General features: G+C 43.5%; 1 protein-coding gene across 3 annotated transcripts in view; it reads left to right on the forward strand.

The window, feature by feature from the left end:
• dnai1.2 (dynein, axonemal, intermediate chain 1, paralog 2) overlaps positions 1-20,151 on the forward strand; it is a 294,979-nt gene that overhangs the window by 102,161 nt on the left and 172,667 nt on the right. For all 3 annotated transcript variants that reach the window (XR_015757982.1, XM_087990134.1, XM_043683992.2), the window contains one exon: positions 855-898. Coding sequence is in view for 2 of the 3 variants with exons in the window: in XM_087990134.1 (XP_087846260.1) it covers positions 855-898 (44 nt within the window). In the remaining variant the exon portion in view is untranslated. The remainder of the gene's footprint in view (positions 1-854; positions 899-20,151) is intronic.

The following is a 20,151-nucleotide window of genomic DNA, read 5'->3' on the forward strand; positions in this document are numbered from 1 at the left end:
GCAATGAAGGCATGCATGCTACACACCTTCTTAACCACCCTGTCTACCTGCGCTGCAAATTTCAAAGAATTATTTACCGAATCCCTAGGTCTCTCTATTCCACAACACTCGCCAAGGCCCAACCATTAACTGCATAAGTCCTGCCTTTTTTCTCTGCCAAAACGCAATATCTCACATTTATCCAAATTAAATTCCATCTGCTACTCCTCAGCTCATTGACCTAATTGATCAGATCTCTTTGTAATCTTAGATAATCTTCTTCACTGTCTACTACATCAATTTTGTCCAAAAATACTACACAGCAAAAATGAAGAATTTAGTTTAGAGTAACATTCTTGCTGTTGTTTTTGTTTAATTTAATGTTTACTCCATGAACGACTTTAAATAATGCCATTTCAGTGTAGCACTTTTAACTGTTTTAGCTACTTTGTTAACTGAATTGTGTAGTGCTTAGTGATCATTTTGCATGTACGTTATAATTATTAATCTTGCTGTGGACAGATGATGCCACAAAATATTTTGAGTTCTGATTTGCTACGCCACACATTTTTATTCAGTTAAGTTACCAATTAAACCTTCTTGGAATAGGACAAACAATATCTCAGTTGTAACAACTGCTCTGTGAAATACAAGTGTTTCGCCAGGAACAGCATTAGCAGATCACAGAATGGAAGCTATTTTGCAGCGGGATGAGAAAGAAAGCATGAAAAAAACAAGCAAAAATCAGAATCAAGTTAATTTAAAGCTGGCAATAAATATTGGCCTAATGAATGATACTGAAACCCCATCAATAAGTAAAAAAAAAACAAGCAAGAAAACACTAAGTAACTTGTATTTTTGTTCATAACTTTCAGGAATCCAAAATACCATGATCTTTTTGCAGTTGGACATGGCTCCTGTAAGTTGAAATTTGAAATGTAGTTCACTTGATTTGTGTGTATTATATTTTTATTTTACAAGTAATTGTAATATAAGTTTTAATGCTGCTTTATATTTGCACAGATCTAACAAAGGCACTACATCTTTAAGATAGCTAGGTGACATCATGACCTGTCTCCACCTTATTCTCTGTACATTTATTCATGCAGTTAGTCTATTGGCAAGCAGACAGACAAACTGCGAGTCAGTCAGTCAGCTTTGTATGTAAAATAATAGTAATATGCAAGTCTGAGATGACATATTAATGCCCATAGTTTGTTGTTAACAATATTCCAGATATCTGGCTTAAAATAAACCCAGCTGTCTGTGGCATATGTAATGTGAGCTTGGTTATATAGGCTTACAAAGAGAAGACCACAAAGTACATCCATACCCTTTGAAAGGAATTTTAATAAAGGCTTTTGCTGCTATTCTAAACATTCATCTTAATTCTCTGATTCGGATTCAAATGTGCATAAGGGAAAAGTGCCTAGCTGTACATGGACATGTTTAGAATTTTACAGTACTCCACTGGTGGATCTGAATATTTTGGAATAGGTCTCATAATATTTAGATACTGTCAACCCTGCTGCCTACGGAGCCACCTCAAACTGCCTCTCATTTTGCATGCAGCACATTTGAAGTTACCTATTGAATTTTCTTCAATCACCCTTTCAAACAGTTCATTCTAGATCATAACAAATCGTCTCAAGTTGTTTTGCCAATTACCTTACATCTGAGTTCTCTAGATTTCAACACTTGCATTGCAATGAACAGGTTTTTCTTTGTTTACTCTGCACCTGTAGTCTGTTATCACTGCAGCACAGCCTTTTTATAAATTTGTCTAGCTTGCTGCCAACTTTTCCAATGGGTCGCAGGTAACCCCAATACCTTCCCAACCCCTCTCCAAAATCCAGCTGTATTGATAAGCTACTTTGTGTTATCGGCAAACTTAAATTTTAATTGTGTTTTACACACATTTTGAACAAATATGTTCCTGATAAGGTATTTTGGCAGTCAAAGTTACATCTACTGAAATGCTTAAAATCAAAATAAAGAAGAAGAGCAAGGATTCTAAAAAGTTTGATTTGACGACCATTATATTTCCACAGATATTGGGGGATTTTTACAGTTGCCCCACCAGCATATTTATAAGCTGGGGTTTGGGCACTTAAGTAGGACAGGTGACTATCTCACAAGTTGCCTGCTTATTCCAAAGTTGTTCTGTACAGTGCAGTAAGCAGGTAAGATATCAGTTAGCTTTTTTCCACTCTAAGGCCTATTGAGGCTCTTAAATGGCCAAGTAGTGACCAGTTAAGGACTTGTTTGTGTCCCATCTGCAATAATATGGTGGGCACAAGAAGTTGAAACTGAGGAGACCAACTTGCATTTTCATCAATCCAAGTGAAAAGTTGGGAAGGATTCTTCCAAGGATGCTGTGTAAACCCAGCCCCAATATGATGTTTTCCCACACCTTCCCCCTACTTGGGGACTCCCTCTGGCATTGAAAGCCTGGCCCTGCCTTTTATATACCTCACTGTTCCTCCCAATGATCCTCCGTCTTCTCCCTACCCCGACTAAATATCAAAGACTTAACTCAATCTAGTCTCAAAATTATCATCTCCTTGGAATTCCCCTGTAATTCCTACAGGCACCCCTACTAAGTTTTGGATAACTTAGCTAAGAGCCAATTTGATTGGCTGGCCGAACTTTAAGACACAGCCAACTTTTCCTTAAGGACACAAGTCTAACAATTACCTTGTTAAGATTGCAACAGGCAGCTTTGGCTAAAGTCACTCAACTCAAACCAACTTTTCAATTAGAGGGACAAGCACCACCAGCCTGCTGCCTTGACTTGCTGAACATTTCCAGCTATTTGTCTTTATATTTTCACATGTACAGAAGCTATAGTTTTCTTTTGTTCTATTCAATAAGTGTGACTCACTGCTTTTTCTAACACCTTAAGAATTCTATTAGACTTGTAAGATGATCTGTTATTCTAAAACCATGCTGATTCTTTCATAGAATCTGCGGAATCATTTCAATCATTTTCCAACTAGTGATGTTAAGCTAGCCAACTTGACTAGGGCAGGGCAGTAGTCCACATGGATTTCAGTAAGACCTGTGATAAGCTTCCACATGGTAGGCTGCTCTGGAAGGTTAGATTGGTTGGAATCCAGAGAGAGCAGGCAAATTAGATACACAATTGGTGGTAGGAAGTAGAGAGTAGTAGTGGAAGGATGCTTGTCGAACTGGAGGTCTGTGACTAGTGGAGTACCTCAGGGGTCAGTGGTGGGCCCATTGCTGTTTGTTATCTATATCAATGATTTGGATGAGAATGTACAATGCATGATTAGTAAGTTTGCGGATGACACTAAAATAGACAGTATTGTGGACAGTGAGGAAGGTTGTCAGAAATTGCAGCAGTACCTTGATCAGCTGGGGAAGTGGGCTGAGAAATGGGAAATGGAGTTTAATATGGATAAATGTGAGGTCTTGCATTTTGGAAAACCAAATCAAGATAGGAGTTTCACAATGAATGATAGAGCCTTAAGGAATGTAGTGGAACAGAGGGACCTTGGAGTTCAGGTGCATGGTTCTCGGAAAGTGGAGTTCCAGGTATAAAGGGCAGTGAAGAAGGCTTTTGGCACACTGGCCTTCATCAGTTAGGGCACTGAGGATAGAAGTTGGGAAATTATATTTGCAGTTATACGGGACGTTGATGAGTCCGCACTTGGAGTATTGTGTTCAGTTTTGGTCACCTTGCTATAGCAAGGATGTTATTAAACTGGAAAGAGTGCAGAAGAAATTTACAAGGATGTTGCCTGGACTCAATGGTCTGAGCTATAGGGGGAGGTTGGAAAAGCTAAGACTTTTTTTTAAGAATGTAGGAGATCTAGGGGGGATCTTATAGAAGAGTATAAGATCATGAGAGACATGGAATGGGTGAATGCACTCAGTCTTTTTCCCAGGGTTGGGGAATGGAGGACTAGAGGGCATCAGTTTCAGGTGAGAGGGGAAAGAATAAAAGGGAACCCCCAAAGGGCAACTTTTTTACACAGAGACTGGTACGGTTATGGAATGAGGAGAAAGTGAGGTCTGCAGATGCTGGAGATCAGAGATGGAAATGTGTTGCTGGAAACACATCCTGAAGAAGGGCTAATGCCCGAAACGTTGATTCTCCTGTTCCCTAGATGCTGCCTGACCTGCTGCGCTTTTCCAGCAACACATTTCCATCACGGTTATGGAATGACCTGCCAACGGAAGTATTGAGGTGGGTAAATTAACAGCATTTAAAATGCATTTGGACAAATACGTGGACAGAAAATGTTTAAAAGGATATGGGCCAAGTGCAGAGAAATGGGATTCGTGTGGATGGACCAATTTAGGCCAAAGGACCTGTCTCTATGCTATAGGACTCTGAGACTATGACTCTTTGATAAATAAGGGAGTAGCACATCTTGTGAAGTGCCTTGCTGATACTTAAACCAATTTCAAAATAAATATATATTTTGCTAATGTTGATACCTATTATGGATCACTAAAAAAGGACTGGAGCGACTTGATATCTGACACACCTGTATACGGATTGAAACAACTATCAAGTATGCTACATTGGTAGGAAATCTTAATAAACCAGTTCAATAGTCTGAAGTAGACACCACCTAACTGTACAAAACCAGGCAGGGACTGCATTATTCCCTATTTCATAAGAGCTGCTTTAAATAAACATTGTAGGTATTAGAAGATGGTAGTATGCTTTCAGAGCCATGCCAAAAACCTTTCTTTTTCACTTGGAGTTACATTTTGGAACAGGATTTTATTTAATATATGCATACTCTTGAGTGTCCAGAAGATAATTAAAGAAGAGGAATTAAGTGACCCCAGAAGCTGTCAACTATATTATCCCTTTAGTTGTTCAGGTTGTAGCAGCATACTAACTGAATATAATGGAAGTCTTTGGAATAATCAGAAAATAACAGATTAAATATGAAAATGAGGTCTATGAAGCCTCAAAGATCAAGGTGCTTGACCAGAAAAGTACAGTGAAATAAAAAGGCATGATGTAACTCAAATTAACTGTGTAAAAATGTTAGCAAACATAACAGAATAGCATTAATACAAACCTTTAACTATGGAATAGACAGTGCCAAAAACAATTTCCATGAAGAGAAAAACGGTTCAGCAAAGGATAAGAGTGCCTTTGTAATGATCCCAGCTGATGATAATGCTGGACAAGATAGATTTCAGATTGAAACCTGGCTTGATATATCAAATGTTTATTTTTTGCAGTTAGGTCATGTTGTGGTGAGTCCTGCAAAGCATTCATACAAGGCTTTAACATAGAACACAAGTTTATTACACAACGATATATAGAATACAATTAGAAAGAGCTCAAAACAACATCACAACAAAGCTTCAACCTGTTTCCTAATACCTGGAAAGGCAATGGCTTAATAATATTATCACGAGATTATTAATGCAGAATCTCAGTTAATGTTCTGGGTTTGAATCCTGTGGTGGCTGATGGTGGAATTGGAATTCAATTTAAAAACAAGTGTATCTAGAATTAAGAATCCACTGATAACCATGAAACTATTGTTGGAAAAACATGTGGATCACTGATCCACAGCAATGGACTCTCAGTTGCCCTATGGACAATTAGAGAGGGGCAATGCTGATCTAGCCAGCTGCTGTGAATTTTTTTTAAAAACACTACCTATTACAGAGTATCAATCATAGATAAATGTGACTCCTATTTCACCTATTAAAATATTTACTGATGCTTTCCAGATTCTTCAAATATTAAGACAATTTTATATAATTCCTTTCTAAGTTCAATGGCATAAACTTTTCACAATTCTGATGGCCTAATCTATTTCAGTTATGACAACTTCCAAGATTTCTGTACAAACTCTCCTGCCTTGGAAGCTCCACAGACTAGAGATTACTTCTGTGGTGATGACTGATTCTGTTAAACAGACTTAATTGTCCTACTAGGAAAATCTATTCTACTTTCTGAAGTGAACTATGGGCTCTTTTAAACAAAAAAAACTTGAATTTTTGTTCTGAAATCAAAGCTAAACTTTTTATCTGAGTGTTATTCTACCTGTCATAAAACATTTTATATTGTTTGGTTTGAAAGAACATCTTAAAAGAGAGAGAGGTAGAGAAGTGGAGGGGTTTAGTGAGGGAATTCTAAAGCTCATGGTATAGACAGTCGAAAGCATGACCACCAAGGATGGAGCAGTTAATAGGGAAAAATTAATGGGAAAAGGACCAAAAGTGGAGGAGTACAGAGGTTTTTAAGAATTCTAGGGCTGGAGGATCTGCAAGTAGGGAGAATGAGAGCAGAGAAGGATTTAAAACAAGTAGATTTTAAAATTGAGGCTATTGAAGAATGGGATACTAAATGGTCAGCAAGCATGAGGGTAAAGATGAGCAAATAACATTCAGTATGAGTAAAGAACAGGCAACAGTTTTTAAAGTGAGCACAAATTGTAAGATGGGAGGTTGGTTGGGAGAACATCAGAATAGCCTAGTCATAAAAAATGTAGATTAGATTCTCTAAGTGTGAAAATAGGCCCTTCGGCCCAACAAGTCCACACCGCCCCTCCGAAGAGAAACCCACCCAAACCCATTCCCCTACCCTATATTTACCCCTGACTAACACCCCTATATTTACCCCTGACTAACACGCCTAACACTGTGGGCAATTTAGCATGGCCAGTTCACCTGACCTGCACATCTTTGGATTGTGGGAGGAAACCGGAGCACCAGGTGGAAACCCACACAGACACAGGGAGAATGTGCAAACTCCACACAGATAGGCGGGAATCGAACCCAGGACCCTGGGCCACTGAGTCACCGTGCCACCCACCGAGGTGAGGATTTCAGCAGCAAATGCCAGAGTCAAGCAATAGTATTGAGATGGAAAAAGGCAGACTTGATGGCAGTTTCAACTCAGGTCAAACATAACATTGAGGTTATGAGCAGTGTTGCTCAGTGTAATACAATCACTGTGTTGGAAGCAGTAGACATAAAACTGAGCTTGTAATGAACATCAAAAACAATTTTAAAAAGTAATTTCAACTGATTGGCTGATTGAGGAAGATACTTAACCTATTGTGTGCTTTATTTGTGAGCTTTTGGAGGATAATTCCATGAGCTGCTTCCTATGTTAGATGTACCCTTGGGTTACCTTCGGAAATAGTGGGTGACCAGACCATATTGTTTTTCTCATGAATTTTCATGGTCAATAATTTATTTGCTTGTAGTTAAAATCTCCTGGGATACAATTCTTGATTGTATCGAATCACAGAATCACCTCATTGATCTCAGGTGAAAGATTGCATATTTATTTTTAACATTCAGATGCATGAGGGCAAGAGAAGTTATTCCTCTAAACATTTACTTAATTCTCCTTTAAAATTTGCATGAGACTGTACAAGGTCAGTCTGTAAACTTATTAAAGCCAGAAAGACCATGATGCTACTTGCCATAGCACAGGACTTAGAAATAAAACGTAACTAAAAACTGTTGAAAAGCCTGGTAGTGTGATGTCTGAGAAAACCGTGAGATGGTTAGATGTGGTTTTTAAATATTCGCGAGAGGACAAGGAAACTAATATGTGACAGATAACCTTTTAAGGAATAGGTTTCCACATGGGAGTGGAACTGTGTGTTTTCTTATGAAAATGCTGAAAATTGTTTGGCTCTTTGCAGAAGTAATATACCATATGCAATTCTATCATAAGTGAGAAATTCTCCTATTGTTGAGATACCACCTGAAATCAACAATATATGTTTTCACATATATGTTTATATTGATAAATCCGTTTCCTTTCTACATATGTGTGAATAACAAAACATAATTTTCAAATTATTGAAAGTATTGAAATTATTGAAATATTTCTTGAAAGGATCTTGAAGGTAAAAATATTTCCCAGACAATTAATTAGTGCAGTTCACTCTTAAATATGATATCTGTTGAAAAACAGTACTCCTATTAAAGGTGTTGCCTATTATAGAAATGCCAAGGATGATTTGAAATCTTACTGCTTGTAGATAACATCATGAAGTGAAGAACAAAATGAATGTAAATCAGATTAATTGTTTGTTCTCTGGCACAATGGGGATTCTCACTGCCGGAAAGGAATAGCATGGCCAGAGAACTGGATTGTATATAATAAATGTCAGCCAAGGCATCGCAATTGAAAAGAGTAATAGGCATTTTTGTACATGTTGACATCTTGATGTTAAGATATTGACCCATTGAAATTTCAGCAATGTTTTCTTTATTTGCTCAAAGGATATGGATATTACTGGCTAGGCCAGCATTTATTGCCTCTCTCTAATTGCCCTGGGCATCATGGTGGCTCAGTGGTTAGCACTGCTGCCACACAGTACCTGGGACCCGGGTTCGCATCAAGCCTCAGGCGCCTGTTTGTGTGGAGTTTGCATATTCTCCCTGAGTTTGTGTGGGATTTCTCCGGGCGCTCCAGTTTCCTCCCACAATCCAAAGATGTGCAGGTTAGGTGAATTGGCCATGCTAAATTGCCCATAATGTTCAGGGATGTCTAGGTTAGGTGCATTTGGCAGGGGTAAATGTAAGATAATAGGGTAGGGGAATGGGTCACGGTGGGTTTCTCTTCGGACGGGTCTGTGTGGACTTGTTGGGCTGAAGGGTCAGTTTCCATGCTGTAGGGATTCTCTGATTCTATTCTATTCTGGGGTAAGTGGTGGTAAGCCTACATCTTGAATCACTGCAGCATTTGTGGTCAGTAGGGATATTTGCAGTGCTGTAAGGATCAAGAGAGATCCAGGATTATCACCTAGCAACAATAAAATAATATATAGTTCCAAGTCAGAATGCTGTGTGACTTGGAGGGGATCCTGCAGGTGCTAGTGTTCCCATGCATCAACTGCTTTTGTCCTTCTCGAGGTAATAGCGACGGATTTGGAAGGTGCTCCTGGAGGAGGCTTTGTGGCTTACTACAGCTAGCTTTGTAAATGGTACACATCAACTGTGCACCAGTGGTGAAGGGAGTGAATGCTGGATGGGATGTCAGCCAAGAGGGCTGCTTTGTCTTGGGGTGGTATAAAACTTCTTGAGTGGGCAGTGCACATGTCCAGGCCAATGGAGTGTATTCCACCACATTCCTGATTTGTGCCTTGAAGGCAGGCATTGGGGAGACGGCAGGTGAGTTACTCAACAGAGATTTCCTAGTCTCTGATCTGCTGTTGTAGCCACAGTATATGTGAATAGTCTAATACGGTTTCTAGTCAATGATAACTCCCCAGGATATTGATTCCATGATAGTAAAGCCACTGACTGTCAAGGGATAATGGTTATGTAAAGGTGAGTTTAACCTTTTATTTTCACGTAGACCAGAAGAGACTGGGGTTTCTTTATTTAAACATTGATTGATTCGTGAACAGGAGACATACATATCCAAAGGTGGCATACAATTTCAATTTTTATCGCAAGAGCAAAATGATCTTTTCATTAATTTTACAAATAACAATTTTCCAATCGCTATTCCTGCAGATAATAATTTCCAATTACCTATATTGTGACATGAAGCCAAGATCCTGGTTGAGGCCATCTTCATTGGTACCTAACTTGGCTTTCAGCTCTACTTGGTCACTCTGTGTTGTTGCATAACCCGAAGTCCACTTTGGAGGATGTCCACCTGAAGATCTGAGGCCAAATGTCCTTGACTGCTGAGGGAACATCCCTGTTCTGGCGATTGTTGTGTGCTATGGCGACATGGTGGCTCAGTGGTTAGCACTACAGCCTCACAGCGCCAGGGACACAGGTTTGATTCCAGCCTTGAGTAGCCGTCTGTGTGGAGATTGGACATTCTCCCCTTGTCTGCGTGGGTTTCCTCTGGATGCTTTGGTTTCCTCTCACGATCCAAAGTTGTGCAGGTCAGGTGGATTTGCCATGCTAAATTGCCAAAAATGTTAGGTGCATTAGTCAGAGGGAAATTGGGTCTGGGTGGGTTACTCTTCGGAGGGTCGGTGTGCACTTGTTGGGCGAAATGACCTGTTTCCATACTGTAGGGAATCTATTCTAATCTTTAAAAAATCAATTCATCTGTTGTTGTAACGTCTGCATAGTTTTGCCAATATACCATGCCTCAGGGCATCCTTTCCTATAGCGTATGAGATAGACAACATTGGCTGAGTCACATGTAACTAGGGAGAGAATAGAGCCCCTCAAAGATCACTAAGGCAGCTTTTGTTTGAAGCTGCAGAAAATAGGGGAGATACTAAATGAGTATTTTGCATTTACTGTGAAAAAGGATATGGAAGATATACACTGGAGAGAAATAGATGGTGACATCTTGCAGAATGTCCATATTACAGACGAGGAAGAGCTGGATGTCTTGAAGCGGGTAAAGGTGGATAAATCCACAGGACCTGATCAGGTGTACCCTAGAACTCTGTGAGAAGCTAGAGGAGTGATTGCTGAGCCTCTTGCTGAAATATTTGTATCATCACAGGTGAGGTGCCGGAAGACTGGAGGTTGGCTAACGTGGTGCCACTGTTTAAGAAGGGTGGTAAGGACAAGCCAGGGAACTATAGACCAGTGAGCCTGACATCGGTGGTGGACAAGTTGTTGGAGGGAATCATGAGAGACAGGATGTACATGGATTTGGAAAGGCAAAGACTGATTAGGGATAGTCAACATGGCTTTATGCGTGGGAAATCATGTCTTACAAGCATGATTGAGTTTCTTGAGGAAGTAACAAGAGGATTGGTGAGGGCAGAGTGGTAGATTTGACCTATATGGACTTCAGTAAGGTGTTCGACAAGGTTCCCCATGGGAGACTGATTAGCAAGGTTAGATCTCATGGAATACAGGGAGAACTAGCCATTTGGATACAGAACTGGCTCAAAGGTAGAAGACAGAGGGTGGTGGTGGAGGGTTGTTTTTCAGACTGGAGGTCTGTGACCAGTGGAGTGCCACAAGGATCGGTGCTGGGCCCTCTACTTTTTGTCATTTACATAAATGATTTGGATGCGAGCATAAGAGGTACAGTTAGTAAGTTTGCAGATGACACCAAAATTGGAGGTGTAGTGGACAGCGAAGAGGGTTACCTCAGATTACAACAGGATACGAGGTACAGTTAGTAGGTTTGCAGATGACACCAAAATTGGAGGTGTAGTGGACAGCAAAGAGGGTTACCTCAGATTACAACAGGATCTTGACCAGATGGGCCAATGAGCTGAGGAGTGGCAGATGGAGTTTAATTCAGATAAATGCGAGGTGCTGCATTTTGGGAAAGCGAAGTTTAGCAGGACTTACACACTTAATGGTAAGGTCCTGGGGAGTGTTGCTGAACAAAGGGATCTTGGAGTGCAGGTTCATAGTTCCTTAAAAGTGGAGTTGCAGGTAGATAGGATAGTGAAGAAGGCGTTTGGTATGCTTTCGTTTATTGGTCAGAGTATTGAGTACAGGAGTTGGGAGGTCAAGTTGCGGCTGTACAGGATATTGGTTAGGCCACTGTTGGAATATTGTGTGCAGTTCTGGTCTCCTTCCTTTCGGAAAGATGTTGTGAAACTTGAAAGGGTTCAGAAAAGATTTACAAGGATGTTGCCAGGGTTGGAGGATTTGAGCTATAGGGAAAGGCTGAACAGGCTGGGGCTGTTTTCCCTGTACCGTCGGAGGCTAAGGGGTGACCTTACAGAGATTTCCAAAATTATGAGGGGCATGGATAGGATAAATAGGCAATGTCTTTTCCCTGGGGTCAGGGAGTCCAGAACTAGAGGGCATAGGTTTAGGGTGAGAGGAGAAAGATATAGAAAGAACCTAAGGGGTAACGTTTTCACACAGAGGGTGGTATGGTATGAGTTGCCAGAGGAAATGGTGGAGGCTGGTACAATTGCAACATTTAAAAGTCATTTGGATGGGCATATGAATAGGAAGGGTTTGGAGGGATATGAGCCAGGTGCTGGTAGGTGGGACTAGATTGGGTTGGGATATCTGATCAGCATGGACGAGTTGGACCGAAGGGTCTGTTTCCATGTTGTACATCTCTATGACTCTATGACATGAGTACCTGCTACACACATGGTGGCTGGTGTCCCACATGTAATGGTAGTATCCGTGTCAACATTCAGACATGTCTTGCAGTGTTTGCCATAACAGGGTTGTAAAGTGTTGATATTGTCCTGAAAGCTGGGTAGTTTGGCGCAAACAATAGTCTGTTTAAGGTTTGGCAGTTGTTTAAAGGTGAGAAGTGGAGGCGTAGGGAAGATCTTGGAGAGATGCTCATCCTCATCGATAATGTATTGCAGGCTGCTAAGAACATGGCATAATTTCTCCGCTCCTGGATGACCCTATCAGTCTAATTCTATGTCTGTCTCCTCAGGAGGTCGTTACAGTTTTTCACTGCGGCACGTCGGAACTGGCGATTGATGAGTTTAGCATCGTATCCTGTTCTTATGAGGGCATCTTCAGCACCTTCAGGTGTTCGACGCATTTCTCTTCATCTGAACAGATGCTGTGTATGTGTAGGGCTTGTCCGTAGGGGATGGCTGCTTTAATATGTTTCGGGTGGAAACTAGAGAAGTGCAGTGTTGTGAAGTTAATTGTTGGCTTGTGATAGAGTGAAGTACTGGGGCGTCTGTCCTTGCTGAAGATGTGTGTGTCCAAGAGTGAGACTGATTCTAAGGTGTAGTCTGATGGGATGAAACTTGTTATGAATCGTTTCAGTGACTCCTCGCCAAGAGTCCACAGAAAGAAAATGTCATCAGTTCATCTGGTGTATCCTGTAGGTCAGAGGCTCCGTGCAGCAAAGGAGTCTTGTTCAAACATGTGCATGAAAATATTGTGCAAATTTGGTCCCCATGGCTGTTTTGTGTGTCTGGATAAAGAACTGGTTGTCAAAGGTGAAGATGCGGTTGAGGATGAAACAGATCAGCGATAGCATGGTACCAGGAGATCGACAGTTGTTAATATTGAGTACTGAGGCTGTTGCAGTGATGCTATCATCGTGGGAGATGATAGTGTAGAGTGCTGAAATGTCTGTTGTGACAAGGAATGTTCCTTGTTCAACTGATCCGTGAGTGCTAAGTTTCTGTAAAAAATTTGTAGAGTTGTGACAGAAGCTGGGGTTCCCATGTACAAGGGGTTTCAAAATGCCCCTGACACATTTACGTTCACACGCTCTCATAGGCATATACTACTTCACACTCGCACACACACTCTATCAAGCACACGCGCACACGCACACACACTATCTGTCTCTCTCTCTCACACACACGCACACACATTAAGACTATGGGATGAATTTGCATTTGCAGATTTGTATTTGCAGATACATTCTATTTTGTTCAGAAAGCTACAATCTGTAGGCAGTCAGTGTGACGTTTTATAAATTCCTGCTTGAAAAAACAGTTCTGGGATTTACATATCAGTCAATCGAAACCTGCATCCCCATTTAAGTGATTAAAGACTTAACAGCCATCCAGATTTCTCTCATACATTGAATCAGTTGTATGATATTTTGCTCTTTTACTTATAAATGCTGTCTTCTATGTACCTGCCCCGCTAGCTATCTGATGAAGATGCAGTGCTCCGAAAGCTTGTACTTTCAAATAAACCTATTGGACGATAACCTGGTGTTGTGTGATTTCTAACTTTGTCCACCCCAGTCCAACGCTGACACCTCCACGTTATGTTTTATTGGTATTTGCTCATGCACGCGACCGGGTTTGCTGATCAACTTTGGAATTTTGTTGAACACCAAGTCCCTTAATTTGGTAGCTCTCTGGCCTTTTATATCTTGGGTCCCACTCTATTCAACTACACAGGTGACCTGACATCAGGCTGACCTGTGGCTTGAACTTCTGGGTCCCACCAGAGTTCACCAGCACATTCCAGATCTCACTCAGCCACTGTGCTGTGGTGAGCATGGGTACCACCCAAATCTAATGCACTAATTAAACTTCCTGGCCTGAAGATTGGGTCTGCTCTATTGAATACCAGCAGAAAACACAGTGAGCTAGAAAAATAGATACTCATAAATTATCATATGATTTACAGATGTCTGGGCCAATCCAAATCACAGCACCATTGTTAGGATGAGTTTAACCCTTTATTTCCTCCTCAACCTGATAAGACTCAGGTTTTTTTATTTATATGTTTATTCATGGGAGATGTTCATATCCAAAGATGATATACAACTCAAATTTGAAGTCATAGAGATGTATAGCACGGAAACAGATCCTTCAGTCCAACTCATCCATGCCGACCAGATGTCCTAACCTAATCTAGTCCCATTTGCCAGCGCGTGGTCCACATCCCTCTAAACCCTTGCTACTCATATACCCATCCAGATGTCTTTTAACTGTTGCAATTTTACTAGCCTCCACCACTTTCTCTGGCAGCCCATTCCACACACGCACCACCCTCTGCGTGAAAAAGTTGCACCTTTATCTATATCTTTCCCCTCTTAAGAATTTGTATCACAAGAACAAAGATTTTATATTAGTTTTACAGATAACATGTTTCTAATTGACTGTTCCTACAAAAATAATTTCCAATAAAAAGTAACACTTTATCCATTCCTATCCAGTCATGTTTGCAAAGTTCAGATTTTACACATGATTATATTATCCAATCGGGTTCCATCTAATACACATGATTATATTATCCAAATATATCATTCAATGTCCACATCCCATATTGTGCATAATGTTTTATTTCCAAGTTAAAAATCATACAACACCAGGTTATTTGGAAGTACAAGGTTTCAGAGTGTTGCTCCTTCGGTAGCTAGTGGGCCAGGATCATAAGACACAGAATTTATAGTAAAATATCAAAGTGTCATATAACTGATGCGATGTATTGATCAAACCTCGATGGCTGTTAAGTTTTTAATCACGTAGAATGGAGTTCCAGGTTTCAATTCATTAATATGTAAATCCCAGAACTTCTTTCAAGTCACATTCCTGAGATAACTTAAAGTTTTATTAAAAAAAAGGGGACACCTCAGCTCAGACAGTATATTAAAGGTGTGAGGTTGGAGTCTGTCTGTATCCCAGCCTTGAGTCAGACTCATTCTATTTCCAAACTAGGAATTTATAAAATATCACATGGACTGACTGACAAATGTGAGGCAATTGTGGTCACTGCCACCAAAGTGCTCTCCCACCACGAGATCTGACACCTGTCCTGGTTCATTGCCGAGCACCAAATCCAAAATGGCATCTCCTCTCATTGGCCTGTCCACATACTGAATAGGAGACCGTCCGGAAGGTTCCAGTCAATATTGAGAAAGTTGAAGTCACCCATAACAACAACCCTACCACATCTGCATTTTTCCAAAATCTGCCTGCCTATGAGTTCTTCAATCACCCTACTTCTATTAGGGTGTCTGTAGAAAACCCCCAATGAGGTGGCTGCACCCTTAGTGTTCCTAACTTCCACCCTTCCTCAACAACCTTTGTTTCTGTAGCTGTGATGCACTCTCTGATTAGCAATGCTACACCCCCTTCTCTTTTTCCACCCTCCCTGTTCTTTTTAAATGTTCTAAACCCTGGAACATCTAGCAACCATTCCTGCCCCTGTAGGACCCACGTCTCCGTTATGGCCACAGCATCATAGTCCCAAGTACTGATCCATTATCTAAGTTCATCACTCTTATTTCTGACACTCATTGCATTAAAGCAGACACACTTTGTTTCATCACATGAAAAACCTTCCTGATAGATTCACTACATCCTGTCACTGCCCCATCTGCAACTACCCCCCTCTCTCAGATATGTAGCTCTGGTTCCCGAACCCTTGCCAAACTAGTTTAAACCCTCCCGAACCACACGAACAAATCTCCCACCCAGGACATTTGTGCCCATCCAGTCCAGAACCAAGCTGTCCTTCATGTACACATCCCACCTTCCTCAGAAAGCATCCCAATGGCCTAAATATCTGAGTCCCTCCCTCCTGCACCAGCCTCGCAGCCACGTGTTAAGCTGCACTTGCTGACCGTTCCTCACTTCACGATCTTGTGGCACTGGTAGCAAACCTGAGATCACTACTCTACTCATCCTGCTCTTCAGCTTCCAAACTAACTCTCTGTAGTCACTTTTCAGATCCTCAATCCCTTCCCTGGCTATATTATTGGTGCTGCTCACCCTCACCGTTCAGAATCCTGTAAATCCGATTGGCGACATCCTGGATCCTGGCATCGGGGAGGCAAAATACCTTCCAGCAGTCCCGTTCCTGACCACAAAATCTCCTGTTAATTCATCTAACTATTGAGTGCCCTACCACTAGTGCTTTTCTATTCTCCCCCATTTTGAACAGAGCTGAGAGTAGAGAAGGCGGAAAGAAACGAGGGCTGGCGCATAGGTCAGTTTTTCCCACTTAAAAAGGGACTTACCTTGAGAGTAGGGCCAGACCAGATTTATCCTAGGCTGCTCCGGGAAGCGAGAAAAAAGGATGCTAAGCTGCTGGTGAGGATCTTTGCTTCCTCACTCTCCATGAGAGTCGTACCAGAGGAATGGAGGGAGGCGAATGTTGTTCCTCTTTTTAAGAAGGGGAATAGGGAAATCCCTGGCAGTAACAGGCCAGTCAGTCTTATGAGTGTGGTCAGCAAGGTTTTGGAAAGAATTCTGAAGGATTGGATTTATGACTATTTGGAAAAGCATATAGTGATTGAAGGCAGTCAGCATGGCTTTGTGAGCAGTAAGTCATGCCTCACAAATCTTATTGAGTTCTTTGAGGAGGTGACAAGACAGGTCGATGAAGGTCGAGCAGTGGATATGGTGTATATGGACTTCAGCAAGGCATTTGATTAGGTTCCCTATGGTAGGCTCATTCATAAAGTCAGGAGGTATGGGATACAGGGGGATTTGGCTATCTGGATTCAGAATTAGTTGGCTGACAGAAGGCAGGGGCTGGTTGTAGATGGAAAGTATTCTGCCTGGAGGTCAGTGGTGAGTGGTGTCCCACAGGGCTCTTCTTGGGCCTCTGCTCTTTGTAGTTTTTATAAATGACTTGGATGAGGAGGTTGAGGGTTGGGTTAGTAAATTTACTGATGACACAAAGGTTGGAGGTGCCGTTGATAGTATTGAGGGCTATTGCAGGCTGCAACGTGACATAGACAGGATGCAGAGCAGGGCTGAGAAATGGCAGATGGAGTTCAACCTGGGTAAATGCGAAGTGATGCATTTTGGAAGGTCAAATCTGAATGCAGGCTTAAGATTAGATCAGATTAGGTTCCCCACAGTGTGGAAACAGGCTCTTCGGCCCAACCAGTCCACACCGACCCTCCGAAGAGCAACCCACCAAGATCCATTTCCCTCTGACTGATGTATCTAACACTACAGGCAATTTAGCATGGCTAATTCACCTGATCTGCACATCTTTAGATTGTGGGAGGAAACTGGAGCACCCGGAGGAAACCCACACAGACATGGGGAGAATATGCAAACTCCACACAGATAGATGCCCAAGGCTGGAATCAAACCTAGGACCCTGGTGCTGTGAGGCAGCAGTGCTAACCACTGAGCCACCGTGCCGCCACAGGATTCTTGGCAGTGTGGAGGAACAAAGAGACCTTTGTTTGGTGCATAGATCCCTCAAAGTTGCCACCCAAGTGGATAGGGTTGTTAAGAAAGCATATGGTGTTTTGGCTTTCATTAACAGGGGGCTCAAGTTTAAGAGCTGGAGGTTTTGCTGCAGCTGTACAAGACTTTGCTGAGACCTCACTTGGAATATTGTACCAAGTTCTGGTCACCCTACTATAGGAAAGATATGGAGGCTTTGGTGAGGGTGCAAAGAAGTTTACCAGGATGCTGCCTGGACTGGAGGGCTTGTCTTACAAAGAGAGGTTGACTAAGCTCAGACTTTTCTCTCTGGAGAGAAGGAGGAAGAAAAGTGATCTGATCGAGGTATACAAGGTAATGAGAGACTTGGATAAAGTCAGTAGCCAGAGACTTTTCCCCAGGGCAGGATTGACTGGCACGATGGGTCACAGTTTTAGGGTATTAGGAGGAAGGTATAGCGGGGATGTCAGAGGTAGGTTCTTTACGCAGAGTTGTGAATGATGGAATGCATTGCCAGCGGTGATGGTGGAAGCAGTCATTAGGGATATTTAAGCGACTGCTGGACATGCACATGGACAGCAGTAAATTGAAGGTTGCATAGGTTAGGTTATCTTATTTTAGATTAGGAATAACCCTCGGCACAACATCTTGGTCTGAAGGGCCTGTTCTGTGCTGTACATTTCTACGTTCTATGACTGCTTACAGATTGTGTGCTTTTGAACAAAATAGAATGTATCTGTAAATATAAATCAACAAATGCAAATGCAAAATCACCCCAAAGGCTTATACATATGTGCACGCACATACACATGTGTGTGTGTGTGTGTGTGAGAGAGAGAGAGAGAGAGAGAGAGCTGTGTATGAGAGAGTTTCTGTGTGAATCTGATCATGTGCAATGACTGTGTGTGTGTATGTGCGCAGCTGTGTGCTTGTGAGTGTTTTTATGAGAGTGGAGTGAGGTTACCTGAAGTGAGACATGAACCCAAGATCCCAGTTGAGGCCATCCTAATGGGTACCGAACTTGGCTATCGGGTAAGCATTACAGTATTTAAGTAGACCAGAGTAAAGGGCTGACCACTGCACTAGTCCCCAGTCCAACAGCTATCCAGTCCACTCAGGCCTTTGCCCACTGGCCGTCCCTGCTCTGCTCGAGCCTCCAGCCACTGGCCAATCCCACATCATTCAGGCCTCCGGCTCACTTGCCATCCGCACTCCACCCGGACCTCCAGCCAATGGCTGTCCCCACTCTGCTAGAGCCTCCAGCCCACTGGCTGTCCCCACTCTGCTCGAGCCTCCAGCCCACTGGCCGTCCCTGTATAGCTCTGGCCTCCAGCCCACTGGTTGTCCCCATATTGCTCGGGCCTCCACCCCACTGGTCATCCCTCGTCTGCCCGAGCCTCTAACCTACTGGTCGTCCCTGCATTGCTCGGGCCTCCAGCCCACTGGCCGTCCCTGCATTGCTCAGGCCTCAAGCCCACAGGTCATCCCAGCTCTGCCTGAGCCTCCAGCCCACTGGTCGTCTCTGCATTGTTCAGGCCTCCAGCCCACTGGTCGTCCCCGCTCTGCCCGAGCCTCCAGCCCACTGGCCATCCCCGCTCTGCCAGAACCTCCAGCCTACTGGTCATCCCTGCATTGCTCGGGCCTCCAGCCCACTGGTCGTCCCCGCTCTGCCAGAACCAAAGCCCACTAGTCATCTCTGCATTGCTCGGGCCTCCAGCCCACTGGTCATCCCTGCATTGCTCGGGCCTCCAGCCCACTGGCTGTCCCTGCATTGCCCAAGCCTCCAGCCTACTGGCCACCCCTGCATTGCTCGGGCCTCCAGCCCACTGGTTGTCCCCGCTCTGCCCGAGCCTCCAGCCCACTGGCCGTCACTGCATTGCTCAGGCCTCCAGCCCACTGGTCGTCCCCACTCTGCCCAAGCCTCCAGCCCACTGGCTATCCCCCCTCCGCCCAAAGCACCAGCCCGTTGCCCATCCCCGCATTGCTCAAGCCTTCAGCCCACTGACCGTTCCCACATCGCTCAGGCTTCCAGCCCACTGGCCGTTTCCACTCTGCCTGAGCCTCCAGCCCACTGGCCGTCCCTGCTCTGCCCGAGCCTCCAGCCCACTGGCTGTCCCTGTATAGCTCTGGCCTCCAGCCCACTGGTCGTCTCCATATTGCTCAGGCCTCCAGCCCACTGGTCATCCCTGGTCTGCCCGAGCCTCCAGCCTACTGGTTGTCCCTGCATTGCTCGGGCCTTCAGCCCACTGGTCATCCCCGCTCTGCCCGAGCCTCCAGCCCACTGGCTGTCCCTGTATTGCTCGGGCCTCCAGCCCACTGGCCATCCCTGCATTGCTCGGGCCTCCAGCCCACTGGTCGTCCCCGCTCTGCCCGAGCCGCCAGACCACTGGCCGTCCCTGTATTGCTCTGGCCTCCAGCCCACTGGTCATCTCCACATTGCTCAGGCCTCCAGCCCACTGGTCGTCCCCGCTCTGCCTGAGCTTCCAGCCCACTGGCCATCCCTGCATTGCTCAGGCCTTCAGCCCACTGGGCATTCCCGCTCCACTTGGGCCTCCAGCCCACTGACTGTCCCCACTCTGCCTGAGCCTCCAGCCCACTGGTCTTCCCCACTCTGCCCGAGCCTCCAGCCTACTGGCCATCCCTGTATTTCTGTGGCCTCAAGCCTACT

The sequence above is a fragment of the Chiloscyllium plagiosum genome, unplaced genomic scaffold (assembly GCF_037043375.1).
Source record: "Chiloscyllium plagiosum isolate Xiang-an unplaced genomic scaffold, Cpla_swu_hap1 HiC_scaffold_1, whole genome shotgun sequence".
In the NCBI taxonomy this organism is placed as follows: Eukaryota; Metazoa; Chordata; class Chondrichthyes; order Orectolobiformes; family Hemiscylliidae; genus Chiloscyllium; species Chiloscyllium plagiosum.